Source organism: Macaca fascicularis, chromosome 10 (genome assembly GCF_037993035.2).
Source record: "Macaca fascicularis isolate 582-1 chromosome 10, T2T-MFA8v1.1".
NCBI lineage: Eukaryota > Metazoa > Chordata > Mammalia > Primates > Cercopithecidae > Macaca > Macaca fascicularis.
This window is the reverse complement of record NC_088384.1, coordinates 86,386,879-86,402,999: the sequence shown is the minus strand read 5'-3', so window position 1 is coordinate 86,402,999 and position 16,121 is coordinate 86,386,879. Positions and strand designations below refer to the sequence as shown.

At 50.9% G+C, this 16,121-nt stretch overlaps 1 protein-coding gene across 1 annotated transcript in view; it reads right to left on the bottom strand.

The window, feature by feature from the left end:
* RSPO4 (R-spondin 4) overlaps positions 1-15,628 on the bottom strand; it is a 43,963-nt gene extending 28,335 nt beyond the window's left edge. The window contains exon 1 of the mRNA XM_045362685.3: positions 15,383-15,628. Coding sequence (XP_045218620.2) covers positions 15,383-15,461 — 79 coding nt within the window. The 5' untranslated portion in view covers positions 15,462-15,628. The remainder of the gene's footprint in view (positions 1-15,382) is intronic.
* Between the last annotated feature and the right edge of the window lie 493 nt (positions 15,629-16,121).

Genomic DNA, 16,121 nt, shown 5'->3' with positions numbered 1-16,121 from the left:
AGTGGCAGAAGGGAGGGCCTGGGCGGCCTAGAAGGGCATCTCTGAGATATACAAGAAAGCACTCTTGGTGGAGGGACCAGTGGGTACAAAAGCCCAGAAGCAGGAAAGAACGTGGTGTGGAAGAGAGCAGCGAGGCCAGAGTGCAGTGACCGAGGGGAGAGTGGTGGTTGGTGAGGTCTGGAGGCAGAGGGGCCAGACCCTCAGGACACATGGACGAGTTTGGATGGTGCTGGGTTTTCTGGGAATTGAGTCAGGAAACACTGTGGGTTGCAAGCCGAGGAGTGTCTGCCACCTTGAAAGTTTCTCTGGTGCTGAGGGGAATGGACTGTGCGGCAGGAGTAGAAGCTGGGAGCTCAGGGTGTAGGGGTTCTGGTCATTCTAATGGCCTAGACGAGGCTGGCAGCTATGAGAAGCGGATGGATCCAGGGAGGATGGACAGACAAGCTCTGCTCATGGGTTATTAAGAAAATTAAAGGGTAGGCCGGGCGTGGTGGCTCAAGCCTGTAATCCCAGCACTTTGGGAGGCCGAGATGGGCGGATCACGAGGTCAGCAGATCGAGACCATCCTGGCTAACACAGTGAAACCCCGTCTCTACTAAAAATACAAAAACTTAGCCGGGCGAGGTGGCAGGCGCCTGTAGTCCCAGCTACTCGGGAGGCTGAGGCAGGAGAATGGCGTGAACCCGGGAGGCGGAGCTTGCAGTGAGCTGAGATCCGGCCAATGCACTCCAGCCTGGGTGACAGAGCGAGACTCCGTCTCAAAAAAAAAAAAAAAAAAAGGAAAATTAAAGGGTAAGTGACTTAGTCCACAGTGCAGCACATAGCACATGCTAGACAGATCTTAGTTTTTTTATTTATATATTTATTTATTTTTGAGACAGAGTCTTGCTATGTCACTCAGGCTGGAGTGCAGTGGTGTGATCTCAACTCACTGCAACCTCCGCCTCCCAGGTTCAAGCAATTCTCCTGCCTCAGCCTCCCTAGTAGCTGGGATTACAGGTGCCCGTCACCATGCCTGGCTAGTTTTCATAATTTTAGTAGAGATGGGTTTCACCATGTTGGTCAGGCTGGTCTCGAACTCCTGACCTCAAGTGATCCACCTGACTCAACCTCCCAAAGTGCTCGGATTACAGGTGAGAGCCACTATGCCCAGGCAGATCTCAGCTTTTAAGAGACCTAGACCTAGAATCTGAGACATACAAGAAAGCACTCTTGGCGGAGGGACTAGTGGGTACAAAAGCCCAGAAGCAGGAGAGAACGTGGTGCCTCCTCCATAATGTCCCAAATCGCTTCCGCCTCTCCTGGTCATTGGTTCAAATTGTGATTCCTTGACCTCTTGTTGCCTCTTGACTTTTGCAGCCTGCTGGGATGAGGTACTTGTTCTGAGTTCCTCTAGTTGTTATTTTAAGCAGACTGAATATCCTCCGGCCCCCATCTCCCAAGCTGGTGCAAAACCCAAGGCAGTATCTGGGTGGCTCCCTAAGTCATTTTCCAAGTTGAGAATAGGTAGTAAAGTCACCTATTCTCAGAACCGTGACATCCACCCAGTCCAAGTTCCCAGACTAACTGACCAGCCCCCAGAAGTAAAGAGATGGGAGGCAGTGCCAGGCAGGAGGGAACCCAGGTTGCATACACAGGTTTGAGTCCCAGCTCTGCCACCTTGGCCCTAGGAAGGCCCTCTGAACTCTCTGAGTCTCTGCACCTCATCTGCAAAATAGGAATGATGTTATTAAAGGATTGCTTGCAGGGTAAAGTGAGGTAATAACCTGCAGAGCACCTGGCTGTGTGCCTAGCTCATACGGCAAATGGTCACCAGGTAGGATCCTAAGGTTGTGGGCAATGCATACAAAGCCTCTGGTGCATTGTAGGTGCTTAGTAAATGGTAGGATGCCAGTAGGGAGGAGTTGAATGAAAGAAGGGGAAAGAGACCCAGTGCATGGTGGGGGAGGCAGGAACACAGGGAGTTGGGGGCTCCACCTTGGAAACCTCTCCTGGCCCTGGGGGCACTGTTTCCACCAAATCCAAATCCAGGCAGCTAGAGGGACCTGGGCCTACACAGGCATGGAAATTCGGCACTCACTATTAGTGGATCTCGGTTTCCTCATCTGCGAAGTGGGAACCATAACCCTTCTTACCCAGTTATAACCTGGATTCTGGGCTGGAAACAAGATGAGCAGCTACAACCTGTCCTACACCACCCCCAGCTGGAGCTGCGGGCCTCTGGGAGCTCTGGCCGATTTTCAAAGGGACTAGAACTGCAAAGAGCAGAACCAGGCTAATGTGGCTGAGTGTTCACAGTGTGCCAGGACGTGTGCTACCCAGCTCCTTGTACTAAATCATTAAAACTTGCCATAACCCCACAAGGGGGGGACTACTCTTACTCCATTTGCAGGGATGAGAAAACTGAGGCTCAGAGAGGTGAAGGGGTTGGCCCAAGCATTCACAGGAGGTGCCAGGTGGAATGCAAACCTGAGCCCAGCTCCTAACCACTGGGGAGGAGCCTGCCTTGTGGCCTGTCACCCCTCCTTGCCGACTCCTGCCAGCTGGGCCTCCAAAGGCCAACAAATGCCATTTAAAGCCATACCTCTCTCAGGGCACACCAGGGATGATCCCCAAACTGTGGGGGCAGACAGGAGGAGTTATATCAGCCAAGTGAAGGCAGGAGGGAGAAGGCTACTCCAAGTGCCTTTATTCTGGAACTGTTTGCATTGCAGGGATGGAGCCCTTAGCAGCAACCCCCAGACCATCAAAAAAGCTGGCTATGCACACAAACGTCCTGAGCGTATGTTTCCCTTCATTCTCTCTCTTTCTCTTTTCTCGTTCCTTCCTTCCTTCCTTCCTTCTTTCCTTCCTTCCTTCCTTCCTTCCTTCCTTCCTTCCTTCCTTCCTTCCTTCCTTCCTTCCTTCTCTCCCTCCCTCCTTCCTTTCTTCCTTTCTCTCTCTCTCTTTTTCAATCTCTCTCTCTCTTTCTTTCTCTCTCTCTCTCTTTCTTCCTGGTGTGGGGAGTTGTTGATGCAAGAGAATAAGATGATCCACAAACTGAACTGATTCAGCCAAAGCAGCCCTCAGCCAGAGGCAAGCGGGAAGTGTAATCTGTTGGCTGGGGATACTCCTTGTGGGGGACTTTGAACCCCTGTGGAGTGTTGTTCAAGCCAATGTTACTCGCCTTCAAGGGCAGGAAGTCTCCAGCTGATGTCTCTTTTACAAGAAAACTCACTGCTGCTGAGGCTACTGCCTCCATCAGAGTAGGAGGGAGGGGGACCCCAAGGACAGGGTCTGGTTTGCAGCATATGCGTGCCAACTGCAGGCAGTGATCCAAGGGCACAGTCAGGAAGGAGGGTGGACAGAGGAGCATCACCGCAATTGAGCGTCCCAGTAGCGTGCTCAGGAAGGCCTGAGGGCTGCTGCAGCAGCACTAACACTTGTCGGAAGAATCCCTCGCAGGAAGGGTGGTCCAATGGCGAGCCGTAGTGGATCCAAGCTCACACTTTGAAGTGTGACTTTGCTTGTTTATTTTAAGAGAAGGGGTCTCACTGCGTTGTCCAGGATGGCCTCGAACTCCTGGACTCAAGCCATCCTTCCTCCTCAGCTCTGTGAGTAGCTGGGATTTCAGGTGAGAGTCAATGCACCTGGCTCTGGAGTGTGACTTCTTGTAAGACCTTCTTATACAGACTTTTTGTTATTGTTTTTGAGACGGAGTCTCACTCTGTCACCGTTGGAGTGCAGTGGCACGATCTTGGCTCACTGCAAGCTCCACCTCCCAGGTTCATGCCATTCTCCTGCCTCAGCCTCCCAAGCAGCTGGGACTATAGGCGCCTGCCACCATGCCTGGCTAATTTTTTGTATTTTTTAGTAGAGATGAGGTTTCGCTGTGTTAGCCAGGATGGTCTCGATCTCCTGACCTCGTGATCCGCCCACCTCGGCCTCCCAAAGTGCTGGGATTACAGGCGTGAGACATTGAGCCCGGCCCAGACTTTTTAATAAGATCAGAAAACCCAGACCATAAGGCAGAACAATCCCCCTCTCACCCGTCAAAAACCAGTGGATTTGACCACATTGACAGCATGGTAAGTAATGATTTCTACTCTCTGAAGGTGAGGACTCTACAAAGTCAGATTTAAAAAGGTATTTTTTGTGTCAAAATCAACACAGGATTGATATCTAGGTAATACAAGGAAGCCCTATAAGTTGACAAGGAAACTTCAGGAAATCCAATTTTAAAAGTGGGAAAAATAAAAATAAAATGTTTAAAAAGTGAAAAAATAAAATTTAAAATTAAAAATCAGGTGAATAAGAACTACATAATTAAAACAAATAAAAAAGTTAAAATAACATTCAAAAATAAAATTAAATAACAAAATAAAAATTTAAAAATAAGGTATAAAAACAAAGTGTAAAAATCCATTCAAACAAAAAATACATTTGTAAAATAATTTAAATGCATTAAAGTTAATAAAAACAAAATATTAAGAATAAAAGTAACACGTTTAAGTGAAATAAAATTTAAAAATGTAAAAATACATGAAAGAATTTTTACAAGTAAAATAAAAAATCAGCTATTTTTAACAATATAAAGAATAAAGAAAAAAAATAGAAACGTCAAAGGAGAGCAAGGTCTTGCTAGACTGATGCTGATGATGTGCTGTGAATTAAGGAGTCTGATTGGCTCAAATGCCTGCAGGGAGGCGGGGGAAGTGAATGAGGAGGGTGGTGTAGGGGTGAGAGGGGAGGAGGAAGGAAAAGCATGCCCTTAGGCAGCATCTGACTCGGTTTTTCCAGCCCGCTGTGGGCAGAGGGCAGGATGTCAGGCCTCACCATGGCCTCACCCCAAAATAGCCATCACATCATTTATGCATTTGTAATGTGCTGGCAACACACACACACACACACACACACACACACACACACGCATGCATGTTACATCATCCCATTCTCACTGCCGTTCTCTGAGGTCCACTTTCATAGAGGAGTGAACAGAGACTCAGAGAGGGTGGGTCACTGTGCCACAGTCACATGGCACTTGGGACCACCCTATCCTCTGAATCTGGCATCCTCAAAACGACCTTCTTTGGATGAGTTAGGTCTGCTGAGGACTTTCAAACAGAGGCAGGGCCATCTCTGACATCAGGCTCGAACTTCTGGACGCTAGGAAGAGCCCACCCCCATGACGCATGACAGTTATCACCATTAAAGAAGCACTGACTGTCTTCCAGGGGTCACATGCATAGTCATCTTGACAACCATATGAGGTAGATGCTCTTATTGTCCCCATTGTATTGACAGACAACATAGAGATTCAGGAGTCAGATACTGTCACCCAAGCATAGCAGTAACAGAACTGGGACCTGAGCCCAGGACTGTCACAGCCCAAATCTCACACTCCCTGCATGTCATCAGGCCCTTTTAACCATCACTGATGAGCACTCCCTATATGCTAGCAATGTGTTTGTCTATGTTTCATGCCTCATTTTGCAAATTAGCCAATAGGAGCACAGAAGGGAGAGATGACCTGCCCAAGGTCACTCAGCCAGTAAGTGGTAGAGCCCACAGCCTTCGTGACAGCCTGCCAAGCCCCCAGTGCTCATCTGAGACTTGCTAGAGACAGCTGTGCCCACTGGCCAACCCCAGAGCAGGCTCAGACGGGCAGCTGTGACATTCCTTCTCTTCATGTCTCCACCCTGGCGGATGTGGGCTCTGCCATCGGGCTCCAGGGAAAGTGGAGATTTCCAGCGAAAGGGAGTGGTTTTCCCAAGTGGCCTGGGTCCTCTGGGCTTGGGAATGCCTCTGTTTTGAGTTGGTGAAACAGAACCTCCCACCCCGTGTGCAATGGCACATCAGAGCCCCACTATGGGCCACAGGGCAAGGGCCCTATGAATCATGCTGTTACTGCAAGAAATCATTCCAGGGCAGGCAGTGGCGGCCCAGCATGGGACAGCAGTGTCCGGGTGGAGCTGGCGTCACCCATCCGGAGATGGGAAGCAGACTATTCCCGACGGGATCTGGAAGAAACTCCGAGGGCGGGGCTGAGGGCACATGTGTCCTGGATGTTGCTATTACACAGGGTTAGGAAAAAAGGCTCCAGCCCACAGAGACCTGGGAGCACATCACGACCTTTCCCCAGCCTGGCTGTGTGTCCTTGGCAAGTTGATTCCCCTCCCTGAATGTGGAAGGTCTCGTCTGTAGAAGAGGGAGAATAATAGGGTTAAGCCACTTCATGGGGCTATAATGTGGGTAGCCTGGGAGGAGGGCTGCCGTGGTGGTTATGGACTCAGGCTTTGGAATCAATCGTCTGGATGGAATCCTGGTTTTTGCCAAACTTACTCTGCCAAGCTACGGGGTAGAAACATGAAATTGCTAATATTTGGCTGTTTATGACCTACACAAATGGCAACTGCACATACTTCAATGAATGTGCCTCTCTTTTAATGGCTTCCTCCGCTACAAAATGTGGGTAATGACAGGCCCCTCAGAGGGGTGCTGTAAGGATGAAATAAGGCTGGGAGGCAATTAAGTTCAGTAGTTAGAGCTGGGCTCTGGGGCAAGGAAGGATTTGAACCTTGGCTGAGTGGCCTTGGGCAGTTACTTAACCTCCCTGTGCCTCAGTTTTCTCGTCTATAAAATAGGAATACTACTACCCACTGTACAGGTTTATGAAGATACTTTAATCAATGAATACATACAAAGTACTTAGAACAGTGTCTGAAATTGTTAAATAAAATCAAGGAATGCAGGCTACATCTGGCATCTCCCGCACCCTCACGTCTACTCACATAAATGCTCAACCACAAAACCAAATCCAAAGTGACTTTTGTCAACCTTTGATGCCAATGAAAGTGAAGTATTTTTAAAGAAAAAATATGGTTTGGGGAACATATATGTGTGTAGAGATGTAGGTGAGGAGTGTGTTCCCTGATGTCCACCCCCAGGGCTGTTCTACGTCCTGATGGTGCCTATAGCCCAGTACTCTAAGGACAGGACTAGCCTTGAAACCATGATGGCTCCGTGGCTTGGTCCCTTTCATGAAATCACACAGCCAAGCCTCGGACCCTATGGAGAGGCTCACGTTGCCCAGGTAACTCTGGAGGCCCTTAAGAGGCACCCAGCCCTGGGCTGGCCTCTAGTTATTAAGAAATTTCTGGCCGGGCGCGGTGGCTCAAGCCTGTAATCCCAGCACTTTGGGAGGCCGAGACAGGCGGATCACGAGGTCAGGAGATTGAGACCATCTTGGCTAACACGGTGAAACCCCGTCTCTACTAAAAAAAATACAAAAAACTAGCCGGGCGCGGTGGCGGGCGCCTGTAGTCCCAGCTACTCGGGAGGCTGAGGCAGGAAAATGGTGTAAACCCGGGAGGCGGAGCTTGCAGTGAGCTGAGATCTGGCCACTACACTCCAGCCTGGGCGACAGAGCGAGACTTCGTCTCAAAAAAAAAAAAAAAAAAAAAAAAAGAAGAAAGAAATTCCTGCAGACAGCCTTGGATGTGTGAAAGCCCTCCAGATTCCATCCTGTCTTAACTTTTTTTGAGACAGAGTCTTGTTCTGTCACCCAGGCTGGAGTGCAGTGGTGCAATCTCAGCTCACTGCAACCTTTGCTTCCCAGGTTCAAGTGATTCTCATGCCTCAGCCTCCTGAGTAGTTGGGTTTACAGGTGTGCACCAACACACCTGGCTAATTTTTGTATTTTTAGTAGAGATGGGGTTTCACCATGTTGGCCAGGCTGGTCTTGAACTCCTGGCCTCAGGTATTCTGCCTGCCTCAGCCTCCCAAAGTGCTGGGATTACAGGTGTGAGCCACTGCGCCTGGCTCCATCCTGTCTTCTGACATTTGTCCTAGCCCTGGGAAAAAAGGCAAAGCACACTGAGCATTTCCAAGTCACATGGGGGGAAACTGAGGCTCTGAGAGGCTCTCAACCTGTCAGGCTCTGGAGCAGGCTGCCTTCCTCTACCAATTCAAGTTTTGCCTTCACCGCTGGTTGCCTGCACCCTCATTTCTACTCATGCCTGGGTGACCTCGGGTAAGGTGCTTCCCCGCTTGAGTCTCCAATTTTACAAGGATTGGTCTCAAAGATCTCACTTGACCTTTTTGGCCTTAACACTTCATTATTCTAGAACCCTTCTCCAGAATTTCAGAGAGAAAATGAAAGCTGAACTGCTCTGCAAACTATAAAGTGCTATACAAACAAGAAGGTGGTTAATGGCAGCATTAGATGGGTTTTCAGGAGAAGTCTACCGTAGGCAGGATTTGCTGTGGGTTTTGGAATTAAGAAGACCCAGCTCACACATGTATTTGCGATGTGACTTTGGATAAGCCAGCCCCCATCTCTGAACCAACTTCCCTCTTCTATAAGCTGGCGGTGGGGGCATATCCACCAGGCAGGGCTGGGGTGGACCAAAGGAAAGGAGCGCGCAATGTCTGCCACCCCCTGGCCACGCAGAGGTGTTGATGCAGGAGGAGATTTAGGGCCCCAACACATGATTCCACCTTCCAGGAGCTAAAGTCCACACACCTGGGGAATGATGTCGCTGTCAGATTCAGGGTGATTAGAAACAAGCATCTGAACTAAGGCAATTGTTTGGAGCTCCAGAGACAGACTCTCTGGGCTTACATCCCAGCACCCCTGTCTGTTGCTGTACCACCCACTGGGCCTCAGTCTCCTCAACTGTAATATAAAGATCCTCCTGGAATCTGCCCCTTACAGCTATCAGGAGGGCCTTCATTAGGCCATAACTGAAAGGGCCTGAGCACAGAAGATGGGCTTAGCTGGTCCAGCAGCCTTCACACTATTTTGACAACAGTAAGAAATACACTTTTATATCAGTACACTAGTACACATATCCACATGCATGCACACACTCACATACATCCACATATATGTGCATGCACACTCACCCACTCATACACACATTCACATATGTGTGTAAACTGAAACGCATTCCTTAAATAGTTTTCACACTTGCAATGCACTCTGATATATTCTAAAAAGGAGGTTGGCAAAAACTGTAGCCTCTGGACCAAATTTGGATGTTTTTGTGTGGCCGGTGAGTCAAGAAGAGTGGAGTATGTGACAGATCATATGTGGCTTGCAAGGCCTAAAGTATTTACTATCTGACCCTTCGCAAAAAATGTTTGCTGACCCCATTCTATTTTATTCAGTTATATTCCATTCTGTTCTGTTCTGTTCCGTTCCGTTCCATTCCATTTCATTCAAAAATGCTGGCTATAGTTAAATTTATTGCCCTCACCTGCTGATGCATCATAACCCTCAGTTTGGAAAACTTTAAACTAATGGGAGCTTCAGTTTTTTCACCAGACGGGAGGACGGATGAATAAACCCTATCCATGTGACACCTTAGCCAAGCAACGTCCCCTCTTTGTCTCGGATTCCTCAGCTGAGGCTGGGACCACCACCAGCCTGCTCTCAAGGGTGTGTTGAGGTGCAGCCTCAGAAGTCTTGTCCATGATGTTCTCATTGGTGGATCTTAAGATCCCAATAGTAAATATTTTAGGCTTTTTGTGCCACATACGATCTGTTGCATATTCCAATATTCTTAGCTTGAAGGCCATGTAAAAATAGTCCTCTGGCCGCAGAAATGGAGGCACATCCATCTCTGCTGTCCTTTTCAACACCTGGCCCAGGGCCTGGCCTAGAGGAAGGACCCAATAAGTATTTCTTCATGATGATGGTGACCGGAGAATGGCACCCAATGCCTTCCATGATGGGACTCTGGCCCAATCTGCAATCAGAACTTCACTTCCTTTGGCCATGTGGTCCCTTGTGCCCTTCCCACCTGGCCACACTCTCCCATCATCCTGCAGAGGTCCTTACCCTACTGCCACCTCTGCCTGACAGAATCCTAAATCCTACTCCCCCCGATAGGGTTCCTCTCAGACGCTTCCACCTTGCAGTCCTGGCAAATCACTGACATGATTCATTTCTTTTTTTTTTTTTTTTTGAGGCGGAGTCTCGCTCTGTCGCCCAGGCTGGAGTGCAGTGGTGCGATCTCGGCTCACTGCAAGCTCCGCCTCGCGGGTTCCCGCCATTCTCCTGCCTCAGCCTCCCGAGTAGCTGGGACTACAGGCGCCGCCACCACGCCTGGCTAATTTTTTTGTATTATTTTTTTTTTTTTTAAGTGGAGACGGGGTTTCATTGTGTTAGCCAGGATGGTCTCGATCTCCTGACCTCGTGATCCGCCCGTCTCGGCCTCCCAAAGTGCTGGGATTACAGGCTTGAGCCACCGCGCCCGGCTGACATGATTCATTTCTATATCTATTGCACAGGCTTCGGAGCCTCCAAAACTCTGGGTCTAGGTCCTGGCTCTGCAGCTGTGAGCTCCTGGGCAGGCCACTGATGCTTTTTGAGCCTCAGTTCCTGTGTCTGGGAAACAGGCATAACACAAGGCAGTGGCAGAGTGAGGATGCGAAGCCCCACCTGCACAGTTCCCGGCACGTGGCTCGTCTCCCTCCTTGCTCCGTGGCCTCAATCTCAGTGGCCTGAATCTCCTTCAGTGGCCAGGCAGGGGGGTTGGATAGTTTTCATCCACAGGAGAGGGAGGTGGGGCAATGGGATGGAAAAGCAGCATCTCTTTTGCACCCAGGCTTGGCTTCAGAATGCTGAGTGGAAGAAGGATGGCAAATAAAACTCGATTGACCACCTACTATGTGCCAAGAATTCAGCTTTCCATTTCTCAGCCAGCCCCTATGTTATGAAGAAACCCAAGCCGAGAGGCCCAAGGTTACGTTCTATTAAGACTCAGCGCCATTCCCTCAGTCCTCAATGTCCAGTCATTACCCACCCCCGCCCTGTAGGAATCCCCTTCAGAACTACGCCTGCATCTAAACCTGGCTTCACCTGGATGCCAGCACTCAGGGGACATACCTTGTTCTGTGCCCAGCGATGGCTCCTGCTTGCCCAGGGCTTGGCGCATCTATCTGTGTACAGGAGACAGTGCTGCCTGCCTGGCCCTCCGCACGGGGCTTTGCAATTTAAACGGAAGTGTCATATTCACTCCACATAATGGGCCTCTGGAGTGGGCACCGCCACAGTCAATTTACAATAAAGAAAAACAAGCCCAGAGAGAGGAGAAGATTTGCTTTAGATACATCACAAGCAAGAGGCGGAGGTGAGCTTAACCCACGTGAGACCCCACTCCCTTCTGGTCCAGGGCATGTCGGCTCTGCTGTAAAATGGGAAGGGAAAGTGGTCAAATCCTCATGAAGCCCCTACTGTGTGCCTTCGGCCCCCTTCCCTCTTGGACTGTGGTACATCTTCCCAATTGCTCAGAGGTGGGTGCAAGTTTTCCCATTTCACAGATGGGGAAGCATGGATGGGAGAAGGCATGTGGCCTGCTTAATGTCACATATCTAGGGCAGGAGAGCGCTCAAGGTTTGAATCCAGGACTCTTCACTTTGCCCCTTGCTTGCTCAGGTCTAGAAAGATCCAGAAACTCCATGTGAATGTGGGGGTCCCTCCCCAGCAGGCCTTGGATGTCAGGGAAAGTCAGTCACAGGCTGGCACCTCCTCCTTGCCTAAATGGACCTCCAGATCTAGGGATGCGAATCAGAGCCCCCTCACTCTGCCGGACTGTCCCATTGCCAGGACACCCCAGCATGTTTCAAAAAAAAGTCCCCATCTGGTTCTGATTCATTTATACTTAATTAATCAAAATGTTGTTTTGTAAGAGACACTTGAGATCCAAGAAGCTTTCTCAAGTCTTTTATTTCATTCTTTCTTAGAAACAGAAAAATTGGGCTTCATTAAGAAGCAGTTACGCCGGAGCCTGAGGAAGGATGGGTCTGTGGGAACCAGGCCTCAAGGGGGCTCAGACAGGGCAGATGCCAGCCCAGCAGATCATTCCTCGGGATCGTGCAGACCTGGCCAAACGCTAAGGCCAAAGACTCGGGCACCGGGGAGACTGGAAAAAGGTGGGAAAGGGTCATCCCTCTGTGTTGACCGTTCCCCAAGGACAGGCCCAGGGCTGCTCACCTGGGTATCTCCAAGGTCCCCGACACAGAACCTGGCACAGAGGCTGCCCTGTGAAACTTGTTAAATGAGCACGTAAATGAATAAATGAATGAAGTACTGCCAACAGCCAGGTGTTTTCAGGACACATTCTCCTGCCAAAGTTAGATAAGGTCAAAGTTGGTAGGACCCTCAGGGATTGTGTACAGAATTTTCCAAGCAGATGCCTTATGAGAAATGGTCTCTGATGTGTAATATATTTGGGAAAGGTCACTCTCTCGCTTTCCTTTTTTTTTTTTTTTTTTTTGAGACAGCGTCTGTTCTGTCACCCAGGCTGGGGTGCAGTGGCACAATTACAGCTCGCTGCAGCCTTGATGTCCTTCCTGGATTGAAGTGATCCTCCCACCTCGGCTTCCTAAGTAGCTGGGACTACAGGTGTGTACCACCACCACCATGCCTGGCTATTTTTTGTATTTTTTATAGAGACAAAAAATGTATTTTTTGTACAGTTTTGCCATGCTGCCCAGGCTGGTCTCGAACTCCTGGGCTCAAGCTATCCTCCCATCTTGGCCTCCCAAAGTGCCGGGATTATAGGCTTGAGCCATCACACCTGGGTTACACTGTCTATCTCCACCTCTTCAGCATGCTCTAATAAGTCTCACCGCCAAGAAATCTGCTAAACCCAGCATTTCCCAATCTATTTGACCAGAACTCCTGTGGCTGCCTTGCAAAAGATGCTACAGGAAGGGTTTATCTAGCTCTGGTCCCCACTCCAGTGCCAATGGGCAACTGAGGCTATGGGTGGGGGACGGAGAAAATCTACTCACCCAAGGTCACATGACACAACTGGGTCAGGGGTGTGACTGAAATCCAAAGCTATCTCCGTCGTATCCAACAAATAAAAGGAGCCCTAAGCCTCTTCTGAAGATGCTAGGCAGGTGTGTGTCCCAGAGGCAAGAGATCAGGTACTGGAGGAGGGATGCCGAGAGTCCCTCACCAAATTGCAGCCATATCCCTACCTCCTCACTGAGCTCCTGGGGAGGTGGTGGTGAGCTGTAGATAGGGTGGGGGGCAAAAGGGGCAGGATAGAAATTTATCATTTTTCTTTTCTTTTCTTTTCTTTCTTTTTTTTTTTTTTTGTCTTTTTTGAGCTGAGAAGCATCTTAAAGTCTTCTAAACCAGCTCTTTTTTTTTTTTCTTTTTTGTTGTTGTCATTGTTGTTGTTGAGACAGAGTCTCACTCTGACACCCAGGCTGTAGTGCAGTGGCAAGATCTTGGCTCACTGCGACCTCTGCCACCTGGGTTCAAGCGATTCTCCTGCCTCAGCCTCCCAAGTAGCTGGAATTACAGGCGCCCGCCACCACACCCAGCTAATCTTTGTATTTTTAGTAGAGACAGGGTTTCACCTTGTTAGCCAGGCTGGTCTCAAACTTCTGACCTCAAGTGATCTGCCTGCCTTGGCTTCCTGAAGTGCTGGTATTACAGGCATGAGCCACCACACCTGGCCTAAACCAGCTCCTCTTTAGATGAGGAAACTGAGGCTCTGAGAAGGGAAGACCAGCACACCTCAGAAGATATCTTCTCAGCATTATGTCAGGCAGATTGGGATTCGAGCCTGCTTTGCTACTCACCTGCTGTGCAACCTTGGACAAGTCAGTTTCCTTCTCTGAACCTCAGTTCCCTCATCCAGAAAACAAGCGTCTCTCCCCTCCCTCCACTAGGCCATTGTGAGTAGCCAAGGACACAGTGGACAGGAAATGAGAATGATTAATACTTACCAGCACCCGTTAGGAGCTACTCATTTCCCATACACACTCAGTCTTGCCCACAATCGTCCTTATGAGCAGGATACTTAAGTAAAAGATGGGTTAATGAAGGGAAAGGGGGTTTGTTTGATTTTTTGGTATTGTTTAGAATGGAGAAGGATCTCAGATATCTTCTAAAGGACCCTCAGATGGGTAAAGTGAGAATTGGAGACGCAAAGTGACTTATCCAAGGTCACTCAGTTGGTAAATGGCGAAGCTGGGATTTGAACTCAGTTGACCTGGCTCCAGAGCCCATGCCCCTAACTACTAAACAAAGGCCATTCACAAAGGAGTGTCCCCATAGAGTCCCAAACTCACCCCAGCTCAGCTGAAAACCACATGCCTCTCCATTCCCTTGTCCCACTGTCACAGCAAGAACTGGAGCCTCTTGGGCCACAGTCTCCCTGACCCCATCCAATCCCACCTCCCAATTCTCCTACAGCCTCTGTCTGCTTTCTGCTCTGTTTCAGGAGTGACTGTCACTGTAGAGCTTTCACACAAATGGAAGGCCCCAGAGGGCAAGCCATTCTCTCTCATTTTCTCTCCCCTTTATCCTTGCTCACACCCAATGCCAAAGCTGGAAAGAGAGAAGACACCAGCTGGACAATTCAGCAGTTATTTAAACCAGTCTGAGCCTTGGAATCCCAGGCTTTATTAAAACTGGATGACCCCTGTGTCATGAGGATATAGTTGGGATTTGATGAGCTAAGACATGAAAAACCCCTGGCACAGTGGCTGGCATTCGGCTGCTGATCTTAAGAGTGGCACCTGGAGGCCAAAGGGCTGCCCAGCTCAGGCAGGCGATTTGCTCATTTGCTCACCTGCTTACCCTTCTCTGAGGCACAGTCTCTACCAATTCCTGCTCTGCAGGGACAGCCTCCAACCCACCTTCTGAGGATGTTCTGACCCTCACAGCGAGGCTGTGGCATAGGACTCCCAGGTGAGAGTGCATGGGGCCCCTGGTACATTTGTGATCTGAACCTTGGCTCATCTTCCTAGCGGCCTGGGAGGTCAAGATGGAAAAACTAAGGCTCTCTGAGGGGCTGGACTTCTTCTAGGCCATCCCCTATTAGAATAAATGAACCTGAACTCAGGTCTCAGGTCTGGCTGAACTCAACAGAGGGGGCCACGGAGGATCACTGCCCTCTGGGAGGTGACACCAGGAGTCAGGGTGAGTGATGAGGCTGGGACTGGGGCCTCTGGACTCCCAGCCCAGGGCTCTCAATGTCACTTCCTGGCCCAGTGTGGATGCTTGGGATGACTTCTAAGCCACTGAGTCTGTCTCCTAGTCCCTGTGCCCCCCAGTCTGGCTCTTGAGGCTTCTGTCTCTGCAGGGAGCCGTCCTCCTTTCTGCCAACCATGTGGCTACTACAGAGAGCCCTGCTACCCTCTACCTTCTGGGAGAGTCTCCTTGGCCCACCCTGGCTCAATGGCTTGCTCACTGGGTGCCCTGGGCCTTAGTCTCCCCATTTAAAGTGAGGCTGAGACTCATCTGGAGGAGCGAATGATCCAGGGCGCCAGGCACCAGGCAGATGCCCCCTAAGCCGCCACCCCCGGCCTCCCGGCCCCCGGTCTGCCCAGCAGCGCCTGCCCGGCCGCCCTGTCCTGTCACCCCCCGTACCTTGCTTCTTCCTTCGGTTCAGGGCGAGCATGTCCACGGCGTGGGCGACGAGCAGGAGCAGGCAGAGTGGCGCCCGCATCTGGGCAGCCTGGTCCGGGCTGGCGCTCCCCGGGCGGCCCGACGGCCCGGCGGCGGCGCGGAGGGCGCGGGGGCTGCTGTGGGCGCGCCGGGCGCATCCGCCAGTCGCGGGTCAGTACGGACGCCAGGGACCCGCGGTCCGCCCAGAGGCCAGCAGCCAGGTCGAGTGAGGGCGTTGGCGGAGCAGGGGCACTGCCCTGGCGGGGAGGAGCCGGCGCGGCGGGGGCGGCGCGTTAACCAACTCGGGGCCCGGGAGCGCGGGGGGAGGGGCCGGGGGTCGCCCGGGTCAGGGTGCTCGAGTTCGATCTGTCCCGCAGCGCGCGGTCTCGCGTCTTTCCCGCCCCCCGGCACTGCCCCAGAGCACGTGTACATGCCCACTGCCAGGCACAGGTACGCAAGCGCGCGCAGGTACAGATGCACGGACACCCGGAGACCCTTACGGTCTCCCGCGCCCTCTCCGCGTCTGTGGTTTTCTTTCCCTGCCCCCATCCCCCTTTCTCTGTTTGTTCCTCCCTCTAGCCCTTAAGGACCACTCCTTGGCTCCTGCTTTCTCGGTCTTTCCGCGACCCGCGCTCCCCCGCTCTGCCCCGGACCCTGCCTGGCTGTTCCTGCATCCTTTACTCTTGCTGATGGTCTCTCTCTCAGGCTCACTGTCTCCTCC